The sequence below is a fragment of the Pyrus communis genome, chromosome 17 (genome assembly GCF_041283825.1).
Source record: "Pyrus communis isolate YQ-2024b chromosome 17, ASM4128382v1, whole genome shotgun sequence".
Classification (NCBI taxonomy): Eukaryota; Viridiplantae; Streptophyta; class Magnoliopsida; order Rosales; family Rosaceae; genus Pyrus; species Pyrus communis.
In genome coordinates, this window is record NC_142581.1 from 27,648,999 (window position 1) to 27,664,177 (window position 15,179).

At 35.1% G+C, this 15,179-nt stretch overlaps 2 protein-coding genes across 3 annotated transcripts; both read left to right on the top strand.

Annotated features, from left to right (window-relative positions):
• Positions 1-2,864: 2,864 nt before the first annotated feature.
• Positions 2,865-7,442, top strand: LOC137708848 (uncharacterized). The gene is made up of 5 exons (XM_068448003.2): positions 2,865-3,712; positions 3,815-3,873; positions 3,944-4,072; positions 5,653-5,788; positions 6,651-7,442. The coding sequence occupies exons 1-5, from the start codon at positions 3,014-3,016 to the stop codon at positions 6,978-6,980; spliced, it is 1,353 nt and encodes a 450-aa protein (XP_068304104.2). The 5' UTR covers positions 2,865-3,013; the 3' UTR covers positions 6,981-7,442.
• A 4,150-nt stretch (positions 7,443-11,592) lies between these two features.
• LOC137707688 (microtubule-destabilizing protein 60) lies at positions 11,593-14,491 on the top strand. Of its 2 annotated transcripts, none has more exons than XM_088688782.1 (7): positions 11,593-11,720; positions 11,897-11,956; positions 13,171-13,200; positions 13,379-13,465; positions 13,558-13,617; positions 13,727-13,821; positions 14,163-14,491. In XM_088688782.1, the coding sequence occupies exons 1-7, from the start codon at positions 11,688-11,690 to the stop codon at positions 14,281-14,283; spliced, it is 486 nt and encodes a 161-aa protein (XP_088544908.1). In that variant the 5' UTR covers positions 11,593-11,687; the 3' UTR covers positions 14,284-14,491. The 2 variants fall into 2 exon arrangements, with proteins under 2 accessions (XP_088544908.1, XP_068302692.2); XM_068446591.2 differs by having other exon boundaries at positions 11,594-11,720; positions 13,367-13,465.
• The last annotated feature ends 688 nt before the right edge of the window (positions 14,492-15,179 follow it).

The following is a 15,179-nucleotide window of genomic DNA, read 5'->3' on the forward strand; positions in this document are numbered from 1 at the left end:
CAAAACTTGGTATTACCAAGTTTTAGCTACCATCTTAAGAGCCGCCGCAAGCAAATTCACATCTAAACCAACAGATTTGCGGCTCGTCTTGTTTTTGAGGGTGTCATAAAACTCCGACGGCAGCTATTCAGTGATATGGTTCCTCCCCGGCACATCATTGAGTAAATCTAGACCAATACCAAAATTCACATAAACAAAGCATAACACAACGACCAATCCAACAGGAGTAGTGAATACTAGTTCTTCTAATCTTAGATGGACATTTTCATCCATTCAACCATATCCACCTTATTGAAAATGCACTCCCGAACCACATCAAGCTCATTCTTCAAAATGATAGATACAATAAACCTTTATTGACGATCATACCGGTCATTGCTGAAAAGACGTCACATAAAATCACTACAAAGAAGCAAAATCACATCAAGTCATTGTTGTAAGGCGAGACCACATAATATAGCCATCGCAAAGTGGAAACCACAACACTTGCAAAGCTAGGCAACAAGACAACTATACCACTTTGAGAATGAAACCACTAATCGGCTAATCTAAAGAGGGAACTCAGAGAAGCAAAGGCAAAAATTCAGAAATTCGAGTTCAAACTTTAAATTAATATTCACTATCATTTTAAAATTTTTATTATTAACGTATAAAATCTGTAATTTCTTTTTTGTTTATTCAAATTTTAATATTTTTTGACATAAAAAAGGAATATTTCTTTTTAATTGACTATATTCTTTATTTACTTGTGATAGGAAAATAAAATTATAAAATTTGAATGATGAGCTTGCGCACCAAATTTGGGTATTAAAAAAACTTAAAACTTATGATATTGAGTAAACAAGTAATAAATTTATTGCCTCAAAAGAACGATTATTTATGCATCTGAATTTCATCTTAAAATTTCAAGTTTCTCTCATCTCAGTAACACCTTTATCAAAGAAGAATATATGAAGATTCTCTAATACGGAGGAGATTGTCTGCCCTCTTTTTACTATGTTCACCTATTTATGTGATCACGGTTAAGTTACGTCAATATGTCTTATTATTTTTATAAAAAAAATCAATATAAAATATTAATGTGACTTAACCGTGATCGTACAATATAGAAGAAGATAAGAAGGGCACGGTAATGGCAATCTGTCCCCCTCTAATATACAGCTAGCTTTGCATTTTTCTTTCCTTTTTCTTACATAGCATGACTCATCAGTCCTGGAAGGAAGATTCTCAAATGTACAGCTTGCTATACTTTTTTATTTCCTTTTTCTTCTAAAGTATGACTCATGACATATCCAATTTGGTGGACAGGGATCATCTACGGATCCTTCTATCCGGATCATACGGACCTCTAATTGTAGTCGTTCACGTAGATCTTACGGCCAAAAATAATTATAATTCTTATTTATTTGTCAGATGCACCAGACTACCTTCTCGTCCATATATCCTTGTCTCTTCTTCTCCAAAAGCCAATTGAATTTTGATACTTGTTTTTTGTTTTGATTGGCAGCCAAACACGAACCTTATTTTAGTGCTTGTTGCTTGGGTTGATTACAAATTTGGATCGACAGAGCGGGAGGGTCGGAGAGGAGGACAATTTCCAACACAAAATGTTAGAAATTTTGACGATACATGTTACACTTCTCTTACAACAAATCATTAAAGATAAATATTAATAAATATTCTCGAAATATGAAAATTTCCAACAAAATTCAACGAAATTGGACCAGGGCCACAAACTGGAGTGGTTTCTAGCCCTTTGGTCGTCACCGACAGTGGACTAAAAGGTGTTGTGAGATTTGGGAGAGACAAGTCAAAACAAAGGGAGATATAAAAGACAAAAGAATAAGAGAAATTTTATTTAGATCTATTTATCCTCTTTCTACACCCAATTTATTATTTTTTATTGAAATTCCAAATATGCTCAATAATTCTCTTTCTACACCAACAAGCATAAAAAGAAAATAATAATAATTTAGCAATATGCAACTCCAGCCACCCTATCTCTTCAAACCTCAAACACCTAGTTTCTAACCTCCCCAACTCCCCACCGCCACCTCCCTTACCACCCACAACAATTTGGAAATTAGAACATTATTCCCAACAACCCACGATTAAAAAACCCAAAAGAAACATGTTAATCTTTTATTTTCTAGAAAAATTAATGGTATTATTAACATATGGTCCAACACAATTAGATTCGACAATTTTGGCATAATTTGAATATGTTAGAAGAACTGCCTGGAAGAGAGACCTATTGTGTGGCCAGCAAAAGGTCAGGAAGGGGACATTGATGGCTGAGATCTTTGGGGGTTTCATTATGGGTGATAAGAAGATGGCGGTGGGGGGTTGGGGAGGGGTAGAAATTGGGGGTGGTTAGGGTTTGGAGTGATGGCATGACCCAGGTTTTCTAGTGTTGAAATTTTATATCTTATAATTTATATTTTTGTTCTTTTTCATTATAGGTGTAGAAAGAAAATTGTTGGAAAAATTCGAAATTTCAAGATTAAAAATTATAAATGAAGTGTAGAAAGATGATAAATGAGTCTGAATAAAATTTCTCAAAGACTAAAAAGGAAGACGAAAGAAAAGAGGCAGAAAGAAGTCAGCACCAATACCTCCATTTTCATGAAAGAAATAAAGTAAATGAATCAATTCGTGGCCTCATGGTTTGAATCAAACGGCCAGGATGAATGAGTCCGCAGAATCCGGAGACACACATGTGCTCCTTGTATTCTCCATTTTGGTGGTCGGAAATGCCAAATGATGGGTTTAGTTTGCGTGTAAAACCCTTTTTTTTTTTTTTTTTTAAAAAAAAAAAAAAAAAAAAAGCAACGACAACCATGTTACGGAATAACCTGGAGATTAAGACAAGCACCAGTTGTTCAGTGTCCTTCTGTCTCTCCCGCGAGAAGCTCCGCCGTAAAAAAATCATGAGCTTCTCACAAATTTAACAGAAACAAGACAAAAACCCATTCATCAACCATCCTTAATCCCACCAAAAAACCAAAAAGCAATGTCGGTGACGTGTGGCATGGAGTGCGTGGTTGTGTTGGGCTGTATGCGCTGGGTGTGGAGGCGCTGCACCTACATCGGTGCCAACGACAGCGCAACCTGGACATCCGCCACTCCCGACGAGTTCGACCCAGTTCCCCGCGTCTGCCGCTTAGTCCTCGCCGTCTACGAGGCCGATCTCCACAACCCCCATTTCATCCCCACCTGCGGATTCCGCCCCAACCCCAACTGGGTCGTCAAGCGCGTCACCTACGAGCAAACCGACGGCCAGGCGCCTCCCTACCTCATCTACGTCGACCACGACCACAAGGAGCTCGTCCTCGCCATTCGCGGCCTCAATTTGGTCAAAGAGAGTGACTACGAGCTCTTGCTCGATAACAAGCTCGGAATGCAGATGTTCGACGGTGGATATGTCCACCACGGCCTCTTGAAGTCGGCGATTTGGCTGCTTAACGAAGAGGGCGAGACATTGAAGCGGCTCTGGCTCGAAAACGGGTCCAATTACGATATGGTGTTTGCGGGTCACTCTTTGGGGTCTGGTGTGGCGGCGCTGCTGACTGTCATTGTGGTCAACCATCGGGACCGGCTAGGCGGAGTCCCCCGGAGCAAGGTGAGGTGCTATGCGCTTGCTCCGGCGCGTTGTATGTCATTGAATTTGGCCGTCAAGTATGCCGACGTTATTTACTCGGTTGTTTTGCAGGTAGGTTTGTCTGAGTTTAAGGTTGTCATTTGTGTTTGTAAACGTGTTTGTTTTGTTTCGAATTATTTTCGTGACTTGTGGAATTGGTGATTGTGTTTGTAGGATGATTTCTTGCCAAGAACTGCAACCCCTTTGGAAGATATTTTCAAGTCCATCTTTTGGTTGGTATTCTTTGAAACCATTAATTTCATAGTGGAGTGAATTACTAAGACTTTTAGTGGTTTTCGACAGCTTGCCCTGCTTCTTGTTTTTGGTTTGTTTGAGGGATACTTTCATACCAGAAGGTAGGAAGCTTAGGGATCCCAGAAGGCTTTACGCACCCGGTCGGATGTATCATATTGTTGAGCGCAAATGTTGCAGGTATCCCATGATCCTTACAACAATCTTGTCATTTTATTTTTGTGGATTTGGAAAGTGTGGTCGAATGTCCATTGACAATGAAACCTTCATGCCATTCGGTACTTGTGGAGTCAAGGGTAATGGATTCCTGAATGAATGCCAGCATGCAACTTGCCTTATTTACAGCTGTTGCACATTTACATCATATCATTAATTTGCACATCCGCATGAATCCGGTGCCTAGTATATTGGATTTTTGAGAGTAATGTGAAATTTGTGTCCTTGGTAACTGTTGCACCATGGCCTAGAAATTGTTTGGCTTTGTGATTCACATACTCCGGTAGCGGGAAGCAATCGCTCTTTAGGTTCTACCTAGGAAATGGATTCTTAGTGGCTTTTCATGTTAATGTACTATGTATATCTGGCGAGAACATTAGTCTTTAGACTCTGTAGGTTCTGCCCACTAGGAGCTCCTTTCTCCCTCCGAGAGCTCATAGAAGAATCCCTACCTTAGGAGCTGGAAGGGGAGTATGATTGAAGTTGAATTTTTCTGACTCCTCCCTAAATTTTAGCTATGGAGCTCATTTAGGGAGCACGTTGGAGATGCTCTAACTCGTAACATGAAAAAAATTTATGCTATGTTTGGATGAGGGACTTTCAAAGCCCAAAGAACTTTAAAATCTATCTTTTGAAAAGCACTAAGCCTACCAATGAACTACTTAAACATTACAATGCTACTCTAAAACACTACAAAGACACTAAGCAAGGCACCTTCAAAATGACCTTGAACGGTGTCATTTGAAAGTTATCTCAAAGGTATAGCATATCAAAGTCCATCCACATAATTTGTTTTTTGGTGTATGCCTAGCTAAGTTAGCTTAAGTTCCATGAAACTTTAAAGTTAGCATCTAGTCCTTTAGAAAGTCCATCAACATAATTTTTGTGGTTCTTTTTTAACTAATTTAGTCTAAGTTCCATGGAACTTCAAAGTCCCTCATCCAAATGTGCATTAGTTGTAAGTTTTGCCTTCATTTTCTTTTGGAAATAAGTTTGAATCTTGTCTGATGAATGTTTCACTAGATTTTTACCAGGGTGTGGTGCAATTTGGAATAGATAAAAAGTTAGTAAGTGGGGTTTACAATGCCTGTAAGCGTACATTGATTGGTCATGGTGCCGCAAAAAAATTGGATATAATAAATAACACCATTTTCGAAGTTCTTTGTTAGTTGGGCATTATCTGTAGGGGTATCTCTTTTGTAAATACATCTTTTTATGTCAGGTTTTGGTCTACTAATTGTGATGAACTGTTGGCTCATCAATTACAGTACTTGCATTTTTTAAAGAAATCCATTATAAGCATTTAGCTATGCAGCTGGAAGTTTATTTATACCTTACTTTTGCGTAAAGTAAAATCTTCCTGACACAAGTTTGCGAAGTTTCAAAATTGGAACAAATCTGTTTGTTTTGATGGGATTCTCTTTGTGGTGTGTGTCTGTTGAACTAGTATAAAGTTTTACTTTCTAGAAGACATTAGCATTATGTTGGAACCTAAACTGTTGTGTTCATGCAATGATTGAGTTCCTCGTTGCTTGGTATAACAGATGTGGGAGGTTTCCTCCAGAGGTCCGAACTGCCATTCCTGTTGATGGGAGATTTGAACATATTGTCTTGTCATGTAATGCCACATCTGATCATGGAATTATCTGGATAGAAAGGGAAGCAGAGAAGGCTTTATTAGTAAGTAGAACATAACTCACAACCATTTATAACCCTTATTATTTCTTTTCCCTTTGAGACTGCCATGATTATCATTTCATACATTTTATTTTTCTTATACAACAAGCCTTATCGCACTAAGTGGGGTTAGTGGTATGAATCCTAAAATGCCACTGCACTGGGTGTTGCGCCAAGTCTTCATTTATTTTTCTTATATTAAAATTAAACTAAATTAAATATGCTTTTAGCTCAGTGGCAATTCTTCAATTTCCACTGGAATGTCAAGAATATCAGCATTATGTTTATTCTCCACTCAAATCCCAAACTAACATGATTGATTAGCTGTCTAGCAGTATTTATAAAATATCAGAAGGATCTTAATGCCCCCAAGTAGCTTGTGTCGTAAGGTTGTCTTTGGTTGTTGGAAAGGCAGCAAGAAGTAAAGGGAAAAAGGGTTAAGCTAGTGTCTTTGGTCTCTTTTTCTTAGTTTGAGCAGAGGTAACTGGAGGGACAAGATCAGAAGGAAAGAAGGGTTGTCTTCACTCTGACAATTCAATTTGCAATTGATGTTGTCCCTTCATTTACTAAGGAAATCATCCGCTCAATGCTTTCCCTTTCTCTCCCGATAAGTTGTTTCCTCCCCCTTTGCGTTAGTGAACATTGTTCAAGTGCCAACACGTGTGAATTGGTTAGATTGTCAGAATGTGTTATTCTCGGTAGTTTACGATTGCTAATTATGGATCATTTTAGCGAGCATATATGTGAAATTGTGAACCATGGTGTAAATTGAAATTTTGGGAGTTTATCTGTTTGCTATTGAATTGTAAATGCTTATATTTTATATGTTGAATAATTACTGATCAGTGATGTAAATACTCTTCAGAGAATGAAGGAAAGTTGTTCTGAGACCGTAACAACTGCCCCAAAAGTACAAAAACTAGAGAGGTTGCGGACCTTTGAAAAAGAACACAAAGATGCATTGGAAAGAGCTGTCAGTTTGAATGTGCCTCATGCTGTAACGCCCAACGAGAAAGCCCCCGAAGACCAAAAACCGGAGGAGGCTCCAGAGATTGAGAATAAGAGTGAAGACCCTGCCGATACAAAGTCAAAGTCCACTGGTGGAAGGGCAAGTTGGGATGATGTGGTTGGAAAGCTTTTCAAGAAAGAGTCTGGGCATCTACTGCTAAAAAGAGATTCAAATCCCCCGGAATAGCAACATACTTTTGTTCGTATAAAGTTTGCTCGATACAAACCAAGAATGAGATGAAGATACAAGCCAACAGTAATCTATGGTTTAAAAATAGGTGATCCACTCCTATTGCACCGAGATCTTTAAAGATAAAGCCCTACACTTAAGAGCCATTCAACTTAATACCACCCAGGGTATTGGGCTTAGGTGGTTAATTTGGGACATCATCGGTGCATTGCTGGAGTTAGGAGTGGACACTTGCGGACCCGTAACACATTTGTTTCTTAGATTTTACTTTTCTCTGAGGTTTAGGTTCTTGTGAATAGTTCATGAGCACGTTTCCCACCCGCTTTGGTATTTGTACATTTTATAGGTAAAAGAGTTGTGCATTACATACTACTACGGGTCCATTACCCATGGGAGAGAATTTGTCAATACAAGAAATACTCAAAACTCCTTGATAAACTTTATCTGGTCTTTCAGTTCCATCTATGCATCAATTTTCTCTTATTCAACAATCAAAAGCCAATGAAATATTCAAGGGAAATGATTTTTGCACTTCTCTTTTCTCCTCAGGTGTCCTTATTATCTAGTCTTAGGATGGACCAAAGAAGAACTGAGGGATAAAAACAAGGCGAGGAGTGCAAAACGAGAGTGAAATTCATAAACCATATTAAATCAATGACAAATTCAAGTATTGATAACTTTAGATAATACTTGCACTGAGGTTTTTTGTATAAATCCTTACATATTTGTCGTGCTGTGTATGAGATAATATACAAGTTTGGAGACAACATGAATGTGATCAATAGTGAGTCACTCTTAACAAGTCTCACCTATATACATCATCTTATCCTGATGAGCTAATATCGCATAATACTCTTTATCAACAAAAAAACACACAAAACTAGTGGCATTTTGACCGTACTTCTAAGGTAAAAGAAGGATCAGCAAAACAGGTGATCTTTTGCTTTTCACATAATTTTACCCTAATCTTTTGGTAAACCATGCAATGCTAATTTCACTATTAAGATAATTTCAGCGTGTTAGTTAATTAATTAATTAATTATTCTTGAGTAAATAAACGTTGGACATGGTGCCAATATTTGGGTCCATAAGTAGTATGTAAGAAGCTAATTAATCAGGGAAACCTAAACTTAAACTTTAAGCATGGATGAGATTTGTAGTTTAAATTTGGTGGATTGATGGATGGATGGATGGATGGATGGATGGATCCATGACCTAACTAACTTAATGACATGTTACTCAACTACTCACTAACGATAATCCAAAAGCTCTAATTGGGGTTTAACTTGCTAATGCAATCAAAGTAGGCATTCTGTCATTGGTTGCTTAACGGCTCTAAGAAGAAATGCTTGAACGTGTTAACAACCTTTTGGTTACATTTGGTTTTTTGTGCTTTTGCTTTTTGAAAATCCAGTCACGTAAACCAACCCTGCACTGACTCTTTTTTGTTTGTTACTGTGCATGCAAAACGGTAATAATGTTCATGTAACGGTGTGTACACTGAGAGATTAGTCAACTGGATAACTCGAGCATTTTTTCACATAATCATATACAACATGTACATAGTTTATCTTATTAAATGAGGGTACTTACGTAGTCCACATATTAATTTTCTAACTGGTTAGCTTGAGTAATTGAGGATAGGTACAACAACGGTTTAGGTCGGTATTCATCTTATATTCATTTTCATAATTATAAAAATTTTACGTAGTTATAACTACAAATTAATCGTAGCTAGGGCATTCCTCATAGGATATGCTTGCATTCTCTCATGCGGGGAGAAGTTCATTTTTCTACATGCAAATAATGTATTTTCACCTTAAATATTTTATAATTGAAACCGTTCAATTTGTTAAAACTTCATTTGAAGATCATCCTTACCAAAAATCATTTGAATCAGAGATTGCTTAGTTATCTAAATGTATCAAATAAATGAACGGTTCATTGAATATGTTACTTGGTACTTAAACCATTGATGTCGTTGATATGTTTGCATGACTAAATGAATTCCGATTTAAAATATTTTTTGTAGGAATGATCTTCAGATGAATTTTAAGAAATTAACGGTTCAATTATGAAATTTCTACAATGAAAATGCGTTAATTGCAAACGTTGGAATGAGATAATCCCCAAAAAGAATGAAGTATTATCCTTCCTCATAGTTATAGTTATAATCGCTGAGTAATAAATACCATATGGACGGCTGTATTCATTTCAATAATAATTTTTTAAAATTTTCTCGTAATTAATGAAAAACATTTTGATCACATGATGTAAGCAGCATGTAAGCTATGATTAGAAAAATGAATCACGATCTAATCAACAATCTAACCATAAAACATCCACATTTTTTTGAAGAAAAAAATTACTATTATTAAGAGGGAGGGAGAAACGAAGGATGCAAAACTATTACAATAATATAGGGGAGTGAGAGTTTTGAATGAAAATATGGGAAAAATCCAATACCCTATCTACTAGAATATTGTACAACTTTCAAAACATCCAATAAACAAAAAAATATAGGAGGTCCTGAGTTCGATACTTTGAGCTGATGAATCTGCTTAACTGTGACCACGAGCAAAATGAAATTCCTCATAACCTCTCCGGATCGGAACTTGCCACCAATGTCTCCTTTTTTTTTTTAAAAAAAAAAAAAAAAAAAAAAATTCCTCGCTTAAAGTTAAAACTTTTTTGTTAAAGAACAAATAGTGAATAAATATTTGATAATATAAATCCATATAACATTTTAGAAAATATAGAACATTGCCGTTATTGGTACCCTATCCACATAAGTATATCCAAACATGCTTCGAAAAGTTGCAGTTGCCCCCACATTTATCCTTGAAGCCAAGTATTTATATCCTAATCTTTCTGGTAACTGCGGGGATTGAATTTTGCGGATAAAATTGTCATCCCCAGTTCAGAGGTCTCTCAAATAAGCATATTTGAGAGATACTTGTATCGTATCTTTTAACAATCAAGATTGTCTATATTGTATTAATCATTTATAGATCATTCTTGTAAAAAATTAAAAAAAAAAAAATTTGAAACTATTAAGACATTCAATTATAGTGAAGAAAATAGATGAATGTGGTGCTTCCAAGAAACACAAAAAAAAAAAAAAAAAAAAAAAAAAAAAAAAAAAAAAAAAAAAAAGAATCCAACGGTCATACAATTTTCGATTTCGTTAATTTTTGTAAAGATGAACTTCGAGGGAAGACTTAAAAGATAGTCAGTTCAAATTATTAAAATACAATGGGGATGGAAGCTTCACTAATACGCACACAAAGGAGCATTGGAGTTAAATCGTTAATAACCTAATAAGATGATAAATGCTTTGACAAAAAAAAAAAAAAATGATAAATGCTAGTGTGGACTCACTCCAAAATATTTCTCCTGATCTGAATCATTATTTTTATGCATATATTAATTAAAGATCGTTCTTGGGAAAATTCACTCCAATCGAAAATTATTTAGTTATTAAACCGCCAAATAATGAGACGAACGTAGTGTTGTTATCTACATAACAAAATTCAATGGCTGAACGATTTCCAATTTGGATGTATAATTGCAAGAATGTATGACCTATCATAATATTAAATTGTGAAGCGGATCCAAACGAGTGATTAGTAACTAATTAGTTAGTTTTTGAGCACTCTTTTGTGTGTATTTAAACTACATATTAATAAAATCCTATATGTCAACTAAAAGATGGTGAAAAGACTATTCAGTCTTCTATCATAACAAAAAAGTTAAAGGTAATAACATAATTTCACATAATAAAATTTGGCTGTTTTTTATTTAAGCCTCACATACATGTGATTTTAACATCTCTAATTTTAAAAAATAAATAAAAATAAAAAATAAACTTGTCTCCCGCTTCACGTTCTCTCTCACTCTTTTCCTCTCTCCTTCAATTTTAAAAACAAAAATAAAAATTTCACACACATTTTGTGTGTGGGCATATATATATTAAGTAAAAAAAAATGCTCACATTCTTTCTAGAGCTACCGATGCGAATGAGTCATCTATATTTTAGGTAATTTTTCAATAGTCATCCCTAAAAGTAACATGATCAATGATAGAAATTCAACAGCAACATAACAATAGTATATTTCTCAATACATGTACACATGTAGTTTATATATATTATATGTCGATCTCATAATTTTTTGAACACTTGGTCACTATATATTCAGTTAATTTAGGGTTTCGACGTTGAGGTTTGAACAAGACTCGTATACATGTAGTATGTGAGTTTTCAATCACTGAATCCTATATAATATCAGTTTCGACTCTTTACTGCTAACCTATTAAAGTATTACTCACTACTCATACAATTTATAATATAGAAAAGTTGGTTTAAAAGTCAGTTTATAACCTGAGAACTAATTTAAAATTTTAGTATTAGCACATAAAGATGTGAAGCGAGGGCAGACTTTTTGGATTTATATATGTACTAGTTAAAATTTAACCAAGATGAGATTTGAAAGAACTTAAACTTAATAGGGTTTGACAATAATTTGGTACCAGAGAATGATGACAAAGCATGTAAAGTCTTGATATTGCAACCGAAACAAAGCACTTAAACAAGCACCAATCTCCCGACAATATTCTATCCAACCCTTATATATATACTCATCTCATGGAGCAATAAGCACCCACAGTTTTTTTCATTTGAGCTCATATCATCTATTTATATTTATGGAGAAGGCACACTCCAAATCTACTCTTAAGGTCAGGGTGCTTCCTAATCATGTCATTAATTTCTTAAATTAGTTTGTTCCTCTTTAATTTCCATGCTCATGAATGTAATGATAGCTATACACACACACACACACACACACACACACACACATATATATCTCTTTCATATTTCTTAACTTCCCTTCTTCTGTTTTTTTCCAATGAAGTTTGTGAAGAGTGCTTCACAGTCTACAACAGGTTCATGGAGCTCGAATTCTGAAGGAGCGGTGAGATCAGACATATCCACTTCAATATATGAAAACCATATATTTTCTGCCAAGTTAGCATGCGAACATAGTAATTAGTGAAGTTAATATGGGGTTAACTAAGTGTTAACAGACTTTATATTATTGTAATTAATCTGGAGAGGTGATGAACATACCTTGGATCGATTAGGGTGGTGAACAAAAATGTTCTCATTAATCTCACCATATATGATCTGAGGCCAATTGGTTGTGAACTCAGTCTAGCCTCTTCCTAAAATTAAACTCGAAGCTACTAATTTTATCAACTTATAGGAAGGAAAAAAAAAAATCTAGTATCTCAATATCCTTATTTTTTTTCTTTTTTTCTTTCATTTAGTCTCCGATCTTTTACCTTTTAGTTTTCATCGAATTTTATTTTTCCTTCCTCCTTAATTCCTTGGTTCCTGATTTTTTCTTTTCACAGTCGTGTCTTAGTATTACTTTTTCTTTCTATCATTTAGAACCATATTAAACAAATATTTAGCTTGTAAACCAAGTACTGTACTGAAGACTTCTTTATAAAGTTATATATGACACTCCAAAAAATCATTTTGCAACTATATTTTGTTTAAAATATAAAAAGCATGAAAAAATGATTTTTTTTATAGTTCAAAAAACGACACCCTTGATTTATAGTCTTTTGATAATTGTTTAAACATATAAGTGGCAACACGATATATGTTTCTTTATTCATTTATGAAAATAAATGGAGGAATATATAAGTAAAAGTGCATCTTCAAGACATTCTAAAGGTGATTCCGTACAATATATCCCTTTGCCATATTAAGTCAGAGGTACGTGATCAGATCTAGGGAATTATATCCTTCTATGGAAAATTAAAGTTAAGTGGCAAATGAGAGTGTATTAGTTGGTATACATATACTTTACTAATGAAGTTAATGCTAATCATTTGAGTAAACTGGCATGAGGATGGAAAGTGCTTTCCCTTCATACACACTCCATCTTTTACTTATGACGTTAATGTATATCGATATTAAAAATGAAAAATCATTGCTAGTTAGTAAAAGCTACATCTATTTTTAGTAAAATTTATCATTTCACATAAATTAACACTATGCCTTCTTGGATTCTTTGCATTACTATATGGACCTTCATGAAGTTGGTAATTAGTCCGGATCATACATAATTACCATATGTATCATTGCCACTAATAGCCTATCTTTCTTATTTTACAGCCAAAAGATGAATTCAAGGACAAATCAAAGGTAAATAAGTAATGTATGAGGTTGTTTTTTATTTTTTTTATTTTTTATTTTATAACTTTTAGTGTATTACCATTCGCCGGAGTATGGTAGAATTTTCATCATCTTCCCCCCCTTCCCCCGGGCGTGCGATCTCATGTTAATCATTGTTGTTTATATAATTAACTAGTCTTGTCAAAAGTCTCCAACAAGGGAAAATACCAAAGCTCAAGAAGTTAAACTTCACACTAAAGAAAGAGCTACCAAACGAGCAATGTTCAACTACATGGTGAGTCGTCGTTTTTTCTGTTTGTTCAAATATTTAATTCAGCCTCTATCGGAACTGTTGTTTACCATTAATTAATGGATATATAAATACAGGTTGCAACCAAGCTGAGTATCTTGGAGCACCAGAGAAAACAAGAAGAGAGGTTGCAGAAGGTATATATACACATATATATATATATATATGTATGTATAAATATAAAAATATTTGAGAAACAATAATATAATTCTTATGGAAGAGTGCTGTAATAAATTAATTGAGCAGATGATAGAAGAGGAAGAGATTCGCTTACTGAGAAAGGAGATGGTTCCAAGGGCTCGATTGATGCCCTTTTTCGATAGACCTTTCATTCCACAAAGGTAATAACTTAATTTGTGAGTCTAAAACACTTGTCACGTGATGTAATATGAGTGAAGATTTATATGTTTTATTTTAAAAGTATATATTAATAAAAAATAAATACATGTTAACTTTGAATAAAATTGTAACACCAAGTAGTTTGAATATATTGAAAAATTGCTCCCCAGCTAAGTGATTCAGCCTACCCAAAACTTTGGTGGCTGGGTGCCTGGGGGTCCATGGCTGTCAAGAATAATTTGGTCTGCCACTAATCATTCAGATAAATGTAAAAAAATTACCATATGCCTTCGCTTTTTTCTTTTCTTTCTTTTCTTCTTGCTTTAATCTTCTTGTATTGCAGATCAAGCAGGCCCTTGACGATTCCTAGGGAACCAAGTTTCCGCAAGTACTTAAGCTGCAACCCTGGCAGTCAACTCTACAATTTCCAACCGACAACTCGAGCTACGAATCCCATCAAGTAGACCATAATCCTGATATATATATATATATGTAATGCTTAATGCATGATGTATACTGTGAGAAACGCCTTTGTTTCAGATCATTTTCTTGCGTAGTTACTAAAATCCCAAAGTTGGATAGCTGTTTAGTTGATCACCCTCAAAGGGGAATTGTTAGTGATGATTCTCCACAGTTTAGAAAATAAAGACAATGCATTTCCTTTTGCTTTTCTGTCCTAGTCTATTTTCTCACACGCATTGTGGCCCGTGCATGTGGTTTACAAACAACAACAAAACTTGTCACTTAATTGACATGACAAAACTAACATGCATGCAAAAGATGGTTCATATGGAATGTGTTTCTACCATACTTGATCAATCCTTAAACTACCAAGTACCGGTCAACTTCATATCTTCAAGAATCCACTGAAGAGTTCATGTTGAGGCACCCCTGCCAAAGCATAAGAGTTTCCCTCCACCCAGGAGGTCAATCACAATACGACATGTGTCAACGTCAGAATAAAGCTCCTAGAGTCCCACATCGACCGTGGATGAAAGTGGGAGACTCTCCTTAACTATAAAAGAAGACCACTCTCCTACAATTAAGGAGGAATGCTATTACTGTACTTAAACTCAACATTAGAACTCACTAATGATGATTATGCTTGAACCCATGTTTTGTGTAAATCTTTCACTATTAATGAGTGCTCCTTTACTATGTGGACGTAGCCAAATTTAGGGTGAATCAAGTACATCTTGTGTTTGCTTCCCCATCTCTATCTCTTTACATATCATCATCATTAGGTGACCGGAGCAATCGTGCCAAGGTTACAAACTTAACACTTTACGTTGTTCTAAAGTCTCACTGATTTTGTGCATCAACAAAATGTTAAAGAGACGAAGATCTATGAGCTTGAAAT